The following is a 15,735-nucleotide window of genomic DNA, read 5'->3' on the forward strand; positions in this document are numbered from 1 at the left end:
GTTATTCTGGCTGGTTATGGATGCCGACGCAATAGAACTAAGACCGAACAGAGTAGGAAAATGAAATTATTGTGTATACAGTGTTCCCTCGATTTTCGTGGGGGATGCGTTCCGAGACCGCCCGCGAAAGTTGAATTTCCGTGAAGTAGAGATGTGGAAGTAAATACACTATTTTGGGCTATGAACAGTATCACATGCCATCCCTTAACACTTTAAACCCCTAAATTGCAATTTCCCATTCCCTTAGCAACTATTTAGATTATTACTCACCATCTTTCTTTATTAAAGTTTATTAAAAAAAATATTTTTTAAAGGTGGACAAAAGTTTGGTGATGACATATGATGTCATCGGGTGGGAAAAACCGTGGTACAGGGGAAAAAACTGCGAAGTATTTTTTTAATTAATATTTTTGAAAAACCGTGGTATAGACTTTTCGCAAAGTTCGTACCCGCGAAAATCGAGGGAACACTGTACTTGTTGGTATAGCGGTATCTGTCCTGTTGGCTTAATGGGTTGCATAAACCCCATCATAACGTAGGAAATGCATGTACAGAACAGACAAATGGATTCAGACTGGGAAAAGTATAAATAATACTTTTTAAATTAGCATCATTCTTCAGCGACCATAACCGGAAACGATCTCACTGCAGGAAGGCAATGCAAAAGGCCTGCGCGCCTTTGCAAACAGAATCCGTAGTAGCTGAGAGATGTTAGGCTGTTCACAGACACGGTCTCTCGAGTTGGAGCCACAATGGGTGGAGTTTCAGTTGCTGTGTACCAGGGTGACAAAGAGAGCCAAGGAGCTGAAGGAAAGGAGACCAGTGATCACCGCTTTAACCAGAAGTGCAGTCCAGCTACCCAGGAGAAAGACGTGTACAAACGATCTAGGAAAACCGAGACAAGTACATGAGGCCTGAGATTTTAAGGCTGGCAAAAACAAAAACACTCCACATCAATATCCCATGCTTATAAGAGCCGGGGTAGCACAGTGGTTAGAGTGCAGCACTGCAGGCTACTTCAGCTAACCGCTAGCTGTAGTTCAGAAGTTCAAATGTCACCAGGTTCAAGGTTGACTCCGTCTTCCACCCTTCCAAGGTGGGTAAAATGAGGACCCAGATTGTTGGGGGCAAGAGGCTGATTTTATAAACTGCTTAGAGAGGGCTGTAAAAGCACTATGAAGCTGTATACAGTGATCCCTCGATTATCGCGAGGGTTCCGTTCCAAGACCCCTCGCGATAATCGATTTTTCGCGATGTAGGGTTGCGGAAGTAAAAACACCATCTGCGCATGCGAGCCCTTTTTTCATGGCCACGCATGCGCAGATGGTGGAGTTTGCGTGGGCGGCGGGGAAGACCCAGGGAAGGTTCCTTCGGCCGCCCAGCAGCTGATCTGCTCGGCAGCGCAGCAGCAGCGAGCAGACGAAGATCGGGGTTTCCCCGCCGCTCACGCAAAGGGGAAACCCCGATTCGGCTCCTCGCTGCGCTGCTGAGCAGATCAGCTGCTGGGAGGCCGAAGGAACCTTCCCTGGGTCTTCCTCGCTGATGTCCCCGCTCGCCCGCCGCCCGCCACTCGCAAGCAAGAGGGGGAGAGATAGAGAAAGAGAGAGAAGGAAAGAAAAAGATGAGAGAGGGAGGAAGAGAGTGTGAGAGAGGAAGAAGCAAGATAGAGAAAGAGAGAGAGAAAGAAAGATGAGAAAGGAAGAGAGTGACGTCATCGGGTGGGAAAAATCGCGATATAGCGTTTCGCTAAGAACGAGATTGCGAAAATCGAGGGATCACTGTATGTCTAAATGCTATTGATTGATTTGATTTGATTTGATTTGTATGCCACCCCTTTCCGCAGACTCGGGGCGGCTAATAACAATAGTAAAACAGCATAAAACAAATCTAATACTTAATAACTAAAAAACCCTTATTAAAACTAAACATACACACAAACATACCTGCATAAATTGTATAGGCCTAGGGGGAAAGGGATATCTCAATTCCCCCATGCCTGATGACAAGAGGTGGGTTTTAAGGAGCTTACGAAAGGCAAGGAGGGTGGGGGCAGTCCTGATCTCTGGGGGGAGCTTGTTCCAGAGGGTTGGGGCCGCCACAGAGAAGGCTCCTCCCCTGGGTCCCGCCAGCCGACATTGTTTAGTCGACGGGACCCGGAGAAGGCCAACTCTGTGGGACCTAACCATAGTTCCCTCTAAGCTGAGCAGTGAACAATCGCTCACTTAAAAATCATCAACTCAGAGTTTTCCAAACCTGCCCAGAAGCCGAGAGGGAAAGAGTGAGAGGGAAGGAGAGAGAGAGGAAGAGAGGAAGAGAGAGAAACAGATAGAAAAAAGAGAGGAAGGAAAAGAGAAAGAAAAAGAATGGGAGTAAGGAAGAGAGAAAGAAAATCAAAATCTAGTTTGAAACTAGCTCAACTATTTAAGTGGCATTTTGATATTGATAGAGTTGCCCTATTATGAGCTCACTGTTATAGACAAACGGTACAGTATTTTATTTTGAAATTCTCTGAGGCAAAACAGGGTGGGTTTTTTATTTGTTTGTTTGTTTGTTTGTTTGTTTATTTATTCATTCATTTATTTATTTATTTATTTATTTATTTATTTATTTATTTATTATTTCTGTGCCGCCCAGTCCCGAAGGGACTGCCGCTCAGACACTATACTTTTCCGCCCACCCCCCAAAAAAATTAGAGGGAACACTGGACCTAACCGGTCGCTGGGATTCTTGCGGCAGAAGGCGGTCCCGGAGATATTCTGGTCCGATGCCATGAAGGGCTTTATAGGTCATAACCAACACTTTGAATTGGGACCAGAAACTGATCGGCAACCAACGCAGACGGCGGAATGTTGGAGTAACATGGGCATATTTGGGAAAGCCCATGATTGCTCTTGCAGCTGCATTCTGCACGATCTGATTGCTACTACTATCCTTGATTTGCACATCACACTGAACCAAGATACCGTTTATCATCACACATTATCAGCTACTAACACTCCTTTATTTTTTTTTAAAAAAAAATGTTGACCTGGTAATATACTGCTCAAAAAAATAAAGGGAGCACTTAACACCATATAACTCCACGTAAGTCAAACTTCTGTGAAATCAAACTGTCCACTTAGGAAGCAACACTGATTGACAATCAATTTCACATGCTGGTGTTGCACATTCAACTTTGTACAGAACAAAGGATTCAATGAGAATATTTCATTCATTCAGATCTAGGATGTGTTGTTTGAGTGTTGCCTTTGTTTTTTTTGAGCAATGTATAAAGACCCAACAAGCCGACATGATGGCTTTCGATGTTGGATGAACGTAGCCAGAGAGGGGTGTCAACCGGGTGAGAGTGGGGTTAAAAAAAAGCCAGGATGGTAGTTTTGATCAGAGCCCCATCCACTTTGTTCTTTTTGACCTAGCACAGTTACTGAGATGGGAAAGTTACCCAAGCATTCAAGCAAAGGAAAGTGTTGATTCTTTGAGAAGAGGAAGAGGAATTTTAAAGAAAGGGAACCATGGTGAGGATGTGCTTCAATTCCTCACTCCTACAAAAAGTGAGGACTTCTCAAAGGAGCATGACTGGCAAATATAACTCCTTGGAACTACATCACAACATCTTCTGTCACGACGGCCTTTAGTGAAGGCAGCATCCATGCACTGTTGCCATATGCAAGAAGAAAAATCAAGACCCACTTTATCATTATTATTATTATTATTATCTGCATGACAGGCCAAACCATAAACGCCTTAATTTTAATTTTGCCACTTTATCCCCAGCTACATGCAGTTTTACCTGCAAATCTCTATATACACCAAAGCCTAAACAACCTCAGCTTCAAATGTAATTCAAATGTTATTAAATTAATTAAATTATTACTAAAATCCGCTGTGCCTTTATCTTTGAGCTTCTCCAAACCCCATTCCGTTGTAGATTAGACAATAGAGCAATAGTTTCTATGAGGGAAGTACATCACGATACAAATGATGGAGCTTTAATACCATTGATGTACAGTACTTGCATCCAATGCAATAATAAATGTTATCTTGTGTATGATGATCTTATGTATAATAAATACATAAATGTTACCTTGTGTATGATGATCTTATGTATAATAAATACATAAATGTTACCTTGTGTATGATGATCTTATGTATAATAAATACATAAATGTTACCTTGTGTATGATGATCTTATGTATAATAAATACATAAACGTTACCTTGTGTATGATGATCTTATGTATAATAAATACATAAACGTTACCTTGTGTATGATGATCTTATGTATAATAAATACATAAATGTTACCTTGTGAATGATGATCTTATGTATAATAAATACATAAACGTTACCTTGTGTATGATGATCTTATGTATAATAAATACATAAATGTTACCTTGTGTATGATGATCTTATGTATAATAAATACATAAATGTTACCTTGTGTATGATGATCCCTGTGGGTGGGAAGGATTATTGCACAGGAAATAAAGGGAAGAGGGGGACATGGATCTGAACCAAGGTTCTGGAAGTTCCCACGCTTTCCCCTCCCACACTGATAACCTTAATTCCACCAAGGATACTCACTCCATCAAGAAGGCTTTGTAGATACAGACACCCAGGAGGAAAGTAAGGGGCAGTCGGTAATGTTTGGGTAAATCGTAGCGAGTGAACATCCACACCAGGGCAGCGGTGGCGATGTAATGGACCTGAAAGGGGAGAAAACAAGGGATAAGAAAAACATAGAAACATAGAAGATTGATGGCAGAAAAAGACCTCCTGGTCCATCTAGTCTGCCCTTATACTATTTTCTGTATTTTATCTTAGGATGGATCTATGTTTATCCCAGGCGTGTTTAAATTCAGTTACTGTGGATTTATCTACCACGTCTGCGGGAAGTTTGTTCCAAGGATCTACTACTCTTTCAGTAAAATAATATTTTCTCATGTTGCTTTTGATCTTTCCCCCAACTAACTTCAGATCGTGTCCCCTTGTTCTTGTGTTCACTTTCCTATTTAAAAATAATCCCAAATGCTTTCCAAAACCTAACTACCAAGCGGAACATCTGACATTCAAGTCACCTGGAAACCATTGCACTATAGAATTCAGATGTTTCTTCCAAAGCTAGCTAGCCGGCTCTGCCCTTGTTCGATTTTCTCCTTTACAAAGAAAGCCTTCCAGGTTCACGCTCCCCCTTAGTGCTTTGCTGGCTCCTAAAGTTCATTCTATTTCTATTACAGCTCTTGGGGGGAAACCCTATTCCTTACAGCAGCGTTTCTCAGCATTAGGAACGTGAAGATGTGTGCATTTCAACTCCCAAATTGGTTGGGTGGGGAATTCTGGGAACTGAAGTCCACACATCTTCAAGTGGCCACAGTTGAGAAAAATGGCCTTAAGAGATTTTCCTGTTGTAGCCCACCAGCTGCCAGCAGAGTTAGCGGCAGACTCGGACAGTGAAGAAGTTGGGGAGGAATTTGGGCCAGTTTTAGAGTCTGGGGAAGGCTCTGATGAATGCTCTGCCTCGGACGCAGAGATAGAACCGAGGCCGGCCAATAAATAAATAAATAAATAAAAATTTGTTTGTCTGTCTGTCTGTCTGTCTGTCTGTCTGTCTGTCTATCTATCTATCTATCTATCTATCTATCTATCTATCTATCTATCTATTTATTAGATTTGTATGCTGCCCCTGTCCGCAGACTCGGGGCGGCTAACAACAGCAATAAAACAGCATATAATAATAATTCAATATTAAAACAATGAAAAACCCTTATTATAAAACCAAACATACGTACAGACATACCATGCGTAAAATTGTAAATGCCTAGGGGGAAAGAGTATCTCAATTCCCCCATGCCTGGCGGCAGAGGTGGGTTTTAAGCAGCTTACGAAAGGCAAGGAGGGTGGGGAAAATTCTAATCTCTGGGGGGGGGGGGAGTTGGTTCCAGAGGGCCGGGGCTGCCACAGAGAAGGGTCTTCCCCTGGGTCCCGCCAAGCGACATTGTTTAGTTGACGGCACCCGGAGAAGACCCACTCTGTGGGACCTAACTGGTCGCTGGGATTTGTGCAGCAGAAGGCGGTCCCTGAGATAATCTGGCCCGGTGCCATGAAGGGCTTTATAGGTCATAACCAACACTTTGAATTGTGACCGGAAACTGATCGGCAACCAATGCAGACTGCGGAGTGTTGGTGTAACATGGGCATATTTGGGGAAACCCATGATTGCTCTCGCAGCTGCATTCTGCATGAAGTTTCCGAACACTTTTCAAAGTTAGCCCCATGTAGAGAGCGTTGCAGTAGTCGAGCCTCGAGGTGATGAGGGCATGAGTGACTGTGAGCAGTGACTCCCGGTCAAAATAGGGCCGCAACTGGTGCACCAGGCGAACCTGGGCAAACGCCCCCCTCGCCACAGCTGAAAGATGAGACAGCTGCCTTTGGAGGCCGAGATGAATGAGGAGGATGAACAGCTGGTGCCTGTTCCAGATGCACGTATGGACAAAGCAGTTAGGCGAGGTGAACAATGGAGGACAAGGAGTCAACTCAGGAAGCAAAGCGAACATAGAAACATAGAAGTCTGACGGCAGAAAAAGACCTCATGGTCCATCTAGTCTGCCCTTATACTATTTTCTGTATTTTATCTTAGCATGGATATATGTTTATCCCAGGCATGTTTAAATTCAGTTACTGTGGATTTATCTACCACGTCTGCTGGAAGTTTGTTCCAAGGATCTACTACTCTTTCAGTAAAATAATATTTTCTCATGTTGCTTTTGATCTTTCCCCCAACTAACTTCAGATTGTGTCCCCTTGTTCTTGTGTTCACTTTCCTATTAAAAACACTTCCCTCCTGGACCTTATTTAACCCTTTAATATATTTAAATGTTTCGATCATGTCCCCCCTTTTCCTTCTGTCCTCCAGACTATACAGATTGAGTTCATGAAGTCTTTCCTGATACGTTTTATGCTTAAGACCTTCCACCATTCTTGTAGCCCGTCTTTGGACCCGTTCAATTTTGTCAATGTCTTTTTGTAGGTGAGGTCTCCAGAACTGAACACAGTATTCCAAATGTGGTCTCACCAGCATTCTATATAGTAGGATCATAATCTCCCTCTTCCTGCTTGTTATACCTCTAGCTATGCAGCCAAGCATCCTACTTGCTTTCCCTACCGCCTGACTGCACTGTTCACCCATTTTGAGACTGTCAGAAATCACTACCCCTAAATCCTTTTCTTCTGAAGTATTTGCCAACACTGAACTGCCAATACAATACTCAGATTGAGGATTCCTTTTCCCCAAGTGCATTATTTTACATTTGGAAACATTAATTCCAGAACAGGGATGCTGAACGGCCCCTCCCTGGCTGGGGAATAAATAGAAGGGGAGTGGTGGTCGTAGGACACAACCGTTCCTATTTCTGAAGATTTTGCTCATGGTGTTTTGTGCCACAAAGACTGCTTGCCAGAATTTAATTTGCAGCCTTTCAGCTGGGAGGTCACAGCCTTGCAATTATCGCAAGGAACTGATAAGGCCTGTTACTGCAGTTAACTCCCTGAAGGACTATTGCCTGGACTTTTTGGTGTGTGAATGCAATTAATTCACAAGAAGTAAATAAAGAGGGTTTTTTCGTGACAAGGAGTCTGTTTCTTGCTTCTGCTAAGGCTGCGTCAGAACAGTTCCCTCCTTCAAAGAAAGAGTTTGGGGAATTCTTTGCTGGGGTCATGTTTGATTACAGAAAGTTCCGCATTCACAGTATGGTCATATTTACTTCCCAGCCCTGTTACAGAAGCCACACAGGTTGCGTTATTTAATTTTATACACACACAGAGAGATGAGTTACTGTTTTAAAATTAAATCCCAGTACATGCATGAACATCCTGTCTGTGAAATATTATTTTATTTTATTATTTCACATGCAAATATCCACAAATTTAATGAGCTGATTGAACTGGATTGCCACTCCAAATGTATACAACTCGGAGGCAAATCGACAAACATTTATTTATTTATTGGATTTGTATGCCGTCCCTCTCCGGAGACTCGGGGCGGCTAACAGCAACAATAAAACAGTGTACAATAGTAATCTAATACTAAAAACGTTTAAAAACCCATTAATATAAAAACCAAACATACATACAGACATACCATGCATAGAATTGTAAAGGCCTAGGGGGAAAGAGGATCTCAATTCCCCCATGCCTGACGGCAGAGGTGGGTTTTAAGTAGCTTACGAAAGGCAAGGAGGGTGGGGGCAATTCTAATCTCTGGGGGGGGAGGGTTGGTTCCAGAGAGCTGGGGCCGCCACAGAGAAGGCTCTTCCCCTGGGTCCCGCCAAGCGACATTGTTTAGTTGACGGGACCTGAAGAAGATCATTACACACACACACCCCAAAAAAGAACAACCCCTACCCTCTGAATAAATAAAAATACATCTTCCAAGTCCTCAGTAATTTAGTCCTGTCATATGAGGCGGCATGTTAGAGGTCAACTGAAAATTAACCTGAAAACAGGGAGTCGCTTCGAGAAGGATGAAACAGAAGTTTAATTAATAAATAATAAACAAATAAATAAACTTACCAGGCTGATGTTGGAATCAATACTCATCTGAATGTATTTCCAATCAAACTCAATGCCACGAGCTCCCACCCACAGAGGGATGCATCTGTTGGAAGTACGGAGGCAATTAGGATGGGGCACCTCGTAAAGAGACGGACACAAAACTTTGCACACCGGCCTTGTAGGCTGCATTGGTTGAGCCACCATCCAAAATTTGGGCAAACAAATGCCACTCTAGTTTCTCCCACCCCTCTTTTGAGCAGTCTTTGGTAAAAACCAACTCACCGAGACATAATGAGCTCCGCCGTGGCCCAGCCCAGTGCAGCGACCATAATCTTATATTCCCCTTTCCCCGCGTTTCGGGACATCACCAGGTGAAGACCCACCAAGTCAGCCAGGTCTACGGTAGCTTTCATGAACTCCTGGAGCACAAGACAAAGCTCAGAGGCAGGCAGGCAAACTCCGTGAAGGTTCATGCCCACACACATCCCAAACCCAATGAAGTAGAGTGCCCCCAAAGAGCATTCAGTTAGGACCCTGGAACAGGATCTACAGGCAGTAGCTGCTGGTATTCATGCTTATGCTCCAACAACTAACACTATTATTTGCTAATGGGAGTGATATGACAATGCTACAGATTTGCAAAATATACCCACTTGCCCCTGTCAAGCAACTTGAATCCCAAATTACTCTACACTCAAAAGCTATTTCTCTCAGCAAGATGGTCTTACTTACGAAGGTTCTTAATTCTTATTATTAGATTTGTTACATCGTCTACACTGTTTTTTATTGTTCTTGTGAGCCGCCCCGAGTCTTCGGAGAGGGGCGGCATACAAATCTAATTAATAATAATAATAATAATAATAATAATAATAATAATAATAATAATAATAATGTAAATACAGGGTGTCCAGGGGGAAAGCATTTTGAAATTCCCTGATATTTCCCTGACATTTCCCTGTAACTTGCGATCTAGTTAAAGTGCAGTCGTAGAAATATCAGTAGCTGAGGAAGCAAGTTGTTGTCACAGTTATTGTTGTCATTTTTGTTTGACTCTGCCAGGCAGCACGATCCGAGGGTTTTTTACATGATTTCCCCCTGGCTTTTAAAGATTTTAATGTAGAAACATAGAAACATAGAAGTCTGACGGCTGAAAAAGACCTCATCTAGTCTGCCCTTATACTATTTTCTGTATTTTATCTTAGGATGGGTATATGTTTATCCCAGGCATGTTTAAATTCAGTTACTGTGGATTTATCTACCACGTCTGCTGGAAGTTTGTTCCAAGGATCTACTACTCTTTCAGTAAAATAATATTTTCTCAAGTTGCTTTTGATCTTACCCCCAACTAACTTCAGATTGTGTCCCCTTGTTCTTGTGTTCACTTTCCTATTAAAAACACTTCCCTCCTGGACCTTATTTAACCCTTTAACATATTTAAATGTTTTGATCATGTCCCCCCTTTTCCTTCTGTCCTCCAGACTATACAGAGTTCATTAGGTCTTTCCTGGTATGTTTTATGCTTAAGACCCGTTCAATTTTGTCAATATCTTTTTGTAGGTGAGGTCTCCAGAACTGGACACAGTATTCCAAATGTGGTCTCACCAGCATTCTATATAGCGGGATCATAATCTCCCTCTTCCTGCTTGTTATACCTCTAGCTATGCAGCCAAGCATCCTACTTGCTTTCCCTACCGCCTGACTGCACCTGTTGTGTTTATTATTGTTGCTAGCCGCCCCGAGTCTGCGGAGAGGGGGGGCATACAAATCCAATAAATTATTTTTATTATTATTATTATTATTATTATTATTATTATTATTAATACAGTTTGATTTTTTCCCCTGATTTATTCCTTTTTTTTTCATGAATTCTCTCATAATTCCCTGATATTTCCCGAACCACCGATTTCCCTGATAATTCCCTGATTTCCCCGTTTTCCAGGTTTGCTGGATACCCATTTAATAAAACTTTCTGCTGTCTTAAGTGTTGTACATAGCAAAGAGGAGGATGCTAACCTTTTCAAGCATAGGTTCCCCACCCACCCCCCGATTGCCAAACTCACAAGATTTACAGTGAAGTACAAAGTACTATCCACGGGCGGGGCGGGGGGGAAATCATTTGGATTTTTGTTTTGCAAAGACATCAGTCTCTTGAGCACCTGGCAGCATGCAAAATGCCAACTTTTTAAGACTCTTGCTTGCTTGCCAACAACCTCACTTACTCCAATGAAATCATACGCTCCTGCACCACCCTCCCAGGTTGGAAAGAATGTAGCTAAAAACAGCATCTGCAAAAGACAGAAAGAGAAGAATCCATTGCAGGGTCTTGCCGTTACAGGCCTCACGGTTTTTGCACCCAGATTCGCATTCAGCCCTTCCACCCTCCTTCAGCAAAAAAAAAAAAAAGGGTTAACCTTTTACCTTGCATAGCTGGACAAAGAGGTAGGTGGCTCCCGCTTGCACACATCGCCAGAAGGCATTGTATTCTGAGCTGCAGGAGAGAAACAGTGCAACCATAGAAACATAGAAGTCTGACAGCAGAAAAAGACCTCATGGTCCATCTAGTCTGCCCTTATACTATTTTCTGTATTTTATCTTAGGATGGATATATGTTTATCCCAGGCATGTTTAAATTCAGTTACTGTGGATTTACCAACCACGTCTGCTGGAAGTTTGTTCCAAGGATCTACTACTCTTTCAGTAAAATAATATTTTCTCATGTTGCTTTTGATCTTTCCCCCAACTAACTTCAGATTGTGTCCCCTTGTTCTTGTGTTCACTTTCCTATTAAAAACACTTCCCTTCTGGAGCTTATTTAACCCTTTAATATATTTAAATGTTTCGATCATGTCCCCCCTTTTCCTTCTGTCCTCCAGACTATGCAGATTGAGTTCATTAAGTCTTTCCTGATACGTTTTATGCTTAAGACCTTCCACCATTCTTGTAGCCCGTCTTTGGACCCGTTCAATTTTGTCAATATCTTTTTGTAGGTGAGGTCTCCAGAACTGAACACAGTATATTCCAAATGGGGTCTCACCAGCGCTCTATACAGCGGGATCACAATCTCCCTCTTCCTGCTTGTTATACCTCTAGCTATGCAGCCAAGCATCCTACTTGCTTTCCCTACCGCCTGACTGCACATGCCTGGGATAAAGTATCTATTTCTACACAGCATCACACTGACAATTAAACCATGTACAAATTACCAAAGAATGCATCAAAATGCTGTTGCAACACCCTAAAAAACACCAGAGGGCTTTCAGGGGCTGCAACCTAGTGTAAACTCCCAAACTCTCAAAGCACCATTTTAAAGCAATGTTTTCTCCACCTTGTCCACTTTTTAAAACCTGCATGCATTCCTGTCCAGACACACCCAGATTTCTTTCTAAGCCAGGAATCCAGCTCAGAGTTTACAGCCCCCTCATTGGCAAGGGGACAGCCCTCTCCATAGTTCCCTCTAAGCTGAGCAGTGAGCAATCGCTCACTTAAAAATCATCATCAACTCAGAGTTTTCCAAACCTGCCCAGAAGCCGAGAGGGAAAGAGTGAGAGGGAAGGAGAGAGAGAGGAAGAGAGGAAGAGAGAGAAACAGATAGAAAAAAGAGAGGAAGGAAAAGAGAAAGAAAAAGAATGGGAGTAAGGAAGAGAGAAAGAAAATCAAAATCTAGTTTGAAACTAGCTCAACTATTTAAGTGGCATTTTGATATTGATAGAGTTGCCCTATTATGAGCTCACTGTTATAGACACACAGTACAGTATTTTATTTTGAAATTCTCTGAGGCAAAACAGGGTGGGTTTTTTATTTGTTTGTTTGTTTGTTTACTTATTTTATTTATTTATTTATTTATTATTTCTGTGCCACCCAGTCCCGAAGGGACTGCCGCTCAGACACTATACTTTTCCGCCCACCCCCCCAAAAAAATTAGAGGAAACACTGGCCCTCTCCCCCTTTTTTCACCTGCCAGGCAATTACTGCACCTCAGGGAACAGCCAGGAGCAGTGGCCCCAGCCAGGGGTCTGTGTATCTGGGCCAGAGGTCAGTAACCCACAGCTCTGGAGCCGCATGTGATTCTTTCATCCCTCTACTGTGGCTCCCTGTTACCACTCGACTTCGCTATTGACCCGCACAGAGTGGGTCTTCTCCGGGTCCCGTCAACGAAACAATGCCACTTGGCGGGACCCAGGAGAAGAGCCTTCTCTGTGGCGGCCCCGGCCCTCTGGAACCAACTCCCCCCAGAGATTAGAACTGCCCCTACCCTCCTTGCCTTTCGTAAGCTACTCAAAACCCACCTCTGCTGCCAGGCATGGGGGAATTAAGACTTCTTCTCCCCCTAGGCTGATACAACTGTATGTATGGTATGTTTGTACGTATGCTGGTTTTATACATTAAGGGGTTTTAAGTTAGTTTTTAGTATTGGATTTTTACTGTATATTGTTCATGTATATTGTTCATGACTGTTGTTAGCCGCCCCGAGTTTTCGGAGAGGGGCGGCATATAAATCCAATAAATTGAATTGAATTGAATTGATAGGACTTTCAATTAAGACAGGTAGAGGAAAAAGGATGACTTGCTAGGAGGAGACTCTATGGTGGAGGAACCGGACTTGCGGTCGGCAGAGTCAAAAGGACGCCAAGCTAGGAGGAAACTCTATGGACAGGGGAAGTGGACTTCCGGCTGGCTCCAGAATTGAACAGGGGGGGGTCCGGTTAGGATCTTTGTGGCTCTTTGAGTGGTCTGAGCAAAGCTAGCTTAGCTCTTGAGCCAGTATGGAATGAACTTCTGGCTGTGAAACGCAACTCAGCTTTTGTTAGAGAAGATAAGAGAAAGGGAGGGAGGGAGGGAGGGAGGGAGGCTTCTTGGTGCATTGAACAGGTTGCTGCAACATTAAGGTGGTGTTTCTCAACTTTATAAATCTGGTTACTTCAACTCCCAGAATTACCCAGCAAGCCATATAAAAAGTAAAAAGAAAAACATTAAACCATTAGGTGTCTAATCCTGCCAGACAAATACCATAAAGGGGATTAAAGGACTAAGTTTTTCAACTCTACCACTTTAGCTGGGGAGTTCAGGCAGCAGTAGTTTACACAACTTAAAGTTGCCAAAATCGAGAAATGCTGGTTTAGAGACTGTCTCTGAACTACAGCGCAGCCCCCGAGATTGTACACAGCCGCAAATCTTGCAATCACTATCAGCACATAATACACACACATACCCCTCTTCCAAGTAAGAAAGACACTCACAGGCCACTGCATTTGTAGGTGATAAAATAGGGGAAATAGGCCAGGGCAAAACAATTCCCAAAGTGGAAAAGAGTCATCTTGGCACACAGGTAGACCAGGCGGGGGGACTTTTGCCACCTAGTACTGTGGTGATGTTCCTATGGAGAGAGAGAAGGAGAAAAAAATGAATTAATTGATTGACAGTAATACAGGAGGCCCTCGGTTGACAACCACAATTGAGCCCAACATTTATGTGGTTAAGTGAGATGTTCGTTAAGTGAGCTTTGCTCCATTTTACAAACTTTCTTGCCACGGCTGTTAAGCAAATTGCCGCAGTGGATGAGTTAGCAACCAGGTTCTTAAGCGAATCTGGTTTCCTGTTGACTTTGTCAGTCTGAAGGTCGCATAAATTTTATAAGCCTAGGGCGAAGGGAATATCTCAATTCCCCCATGCCTGACGACAGAGGTGGGTTTTAAGGAGCTTACGAAAGGCGAGGAGGGTGGGGACAACTCTGATCTCTGGGGGGAGTTGGTTCCAGAGGGTCGGGGCCGCCACAGAGAAGGCTCTTCCCCTGGGTCCCGCCAGACGGCATTGTTTAGTCGATGGGACCCGGAGAAGGCCAACTCTGTGGGACCTAACTATTATTATTAATTAGATTTGTATGCCCCCCAACACATACACACATTCGCCCTTCACATCCCAATCTGCCCTTCCCACAACGACTACAGCAGACTACAACCCCCATCAGCCTCAGCCAGCGTTGCCAGGGAGACGGGACTGAGAGGCAGCCCTGGCAAGCCTTGGAAGGTCGGACTCCCCCGCCCTCTACCATATACCGAGCTGCCCTCGCTCCCGACTGGAAACGCCTCGGGACCACCGACCCACCGCTCGAAGAAGCGCTCCCAGAAAAGCACCGCGCGCCTCTCTACCGAGCTCTCCGCTGAAGGAAGCCCCCAAGCCCCTTTTCCACTCTCATCGAGTCCCTCGTCCCTTGACATACACGTCCTCCTCCCCAACCGCATCTGCGCCTGCGCCCGCGGCACCGCCCTCCTCCGGCAGCGCCCGTTTGACGCTGGTGATTGTAGTTCTATCCCGCGGCCGCCAGCTTCTTTTTCCATAGAGCCCAGAGAACGCGATGCAATACAACCCCCATAATGCCTAGAGGTTTGGTGGGAGGGGGGAGAGAGGGAGCATGGCGGGAGTCGGAGTCGTTCATTTAAATCGCGACGGCCTTAATGCGAAGGGCGGTGTGTTGGGAGGATCACTGGAGCAAAAAGGGGGCTGGGTGCAGGAAGAGGCGGTGCGCCCGCCGAGCGGTGCATTCTGGGAGTGGCTGTCAGAAGATGGCTGGACACAAGTGGATGGGAGTTGTAGTTCTCGAGTCTAGTTTGGCTTGCGGGATTTAAATTGAAAGCGTAGAAAATGCTTTTCGCCGCTCTGTTTTTGCAGACGGTTCTTCCCGAGTCTGGATATGTTGCAGAACTACACCAGAAATCTCATTGGTTGCATTTGTTCCACGAAAAATATATGGTAGGAAAATTGCAAATCCTTAAGGCTTTTCGCTTCTCATCCAAGAAGCTGGCTGGGGAATTCTGGGAGTTGAAGTCCAAATATCTTCAAGTTGCCAAGGTTGGGAAACACTGAGTTAGACAATGAGTATGGATGTGTGAAAGGAAGATACAACAGTGATGCTTTTCTCTTTCTGGTTTAAGTATGCAGAGGTGTAAGATGCTGTAGACATATACATATACATGCATGTAGGATTGTATTAACTTTTTTTGGCTGCTGCTGCACACACTGTTAACTCATATCTAGGTGAAAATCCACAAAGACTCCAAAGATCTTTATTGAAAGTTGTTTTAAAAAACTGATGCTTAATAATGTATACAAAAAAGAAAACATACATGTGTGCGTGTGTTTTCGTAGATTTTCACGAGTATATGTATGTAGATTATTCTGAGTTCGGATT

General features: G+C 43.7%; 1 protein-coding gene across 4 annotated transcripts; it reads right to left on the reverse strand.

Moving 5' to 3' along the window:
• Positions 1 to 274: 274 nt before the first annotated feature.
• On the reverse strand, positions 275 to 14,946 carry TMEM147 (transmembrane protein 147). Of its 4 annotated transcripts, none has more exons than XM_070764066.1 (8): positions 14,925 to 14,946; positions 13,787 to 13,923; positions 10,968 to 11,037; positions 10,769 to 10,834; positions 8,832 to 8,968; positions 8,568 to 8,652; positions 4,584 to 4,705; positions 275 to 885 (listed from the first exon to the last, which is right to left on the reverse strand). In XM_070764066.1, exons 2-8 carry the CDS (start codon positions 13,861 to 13,863, stop codon positions 765 to 767), a joined length of 678 nt encoding a protein of 225 aa, XP_070620167.1. In that variant the 5' UTR covers positions 13,864 to 13,923; positions 14,925 to 14,946; the 3' UTR covers positions 275 to 764. The 4 variants fall into 4 exon arrangements, with proteins under 4 accessions (XP_070620167.1, XP_070620166.1, XP_070620165.1 ...); XM_070764065.1 differs by lacking the exon at positions 14,925 to 14,946 and adding an exon at positions 14,767 to 14,845; XM_070764064.1 differs by lacking the exon at positions 14,925 to 14,946 and adding an exon at positions 14,652 to 14,796.
• Between the last annotated feature and the right edge of the window lie 789 nt (positions 14,947 to 15,735).

This window comes from Erythrolamprus reginae, chromosome 11 (genome assembly GCF_031021105.1).
Source record: "Erythrolamprus reginae isolate rEryReg1 chromosome 11, rEryReg1.hap1, whole genome shotgun sequence".
Classification (NCBI taxonomy): Eukaryota; Metazoa; Chordata; class Lepidosauria; order Squamata; family Dipsadidae; genus Erythrolamprus; species Erythrolamprus reginae.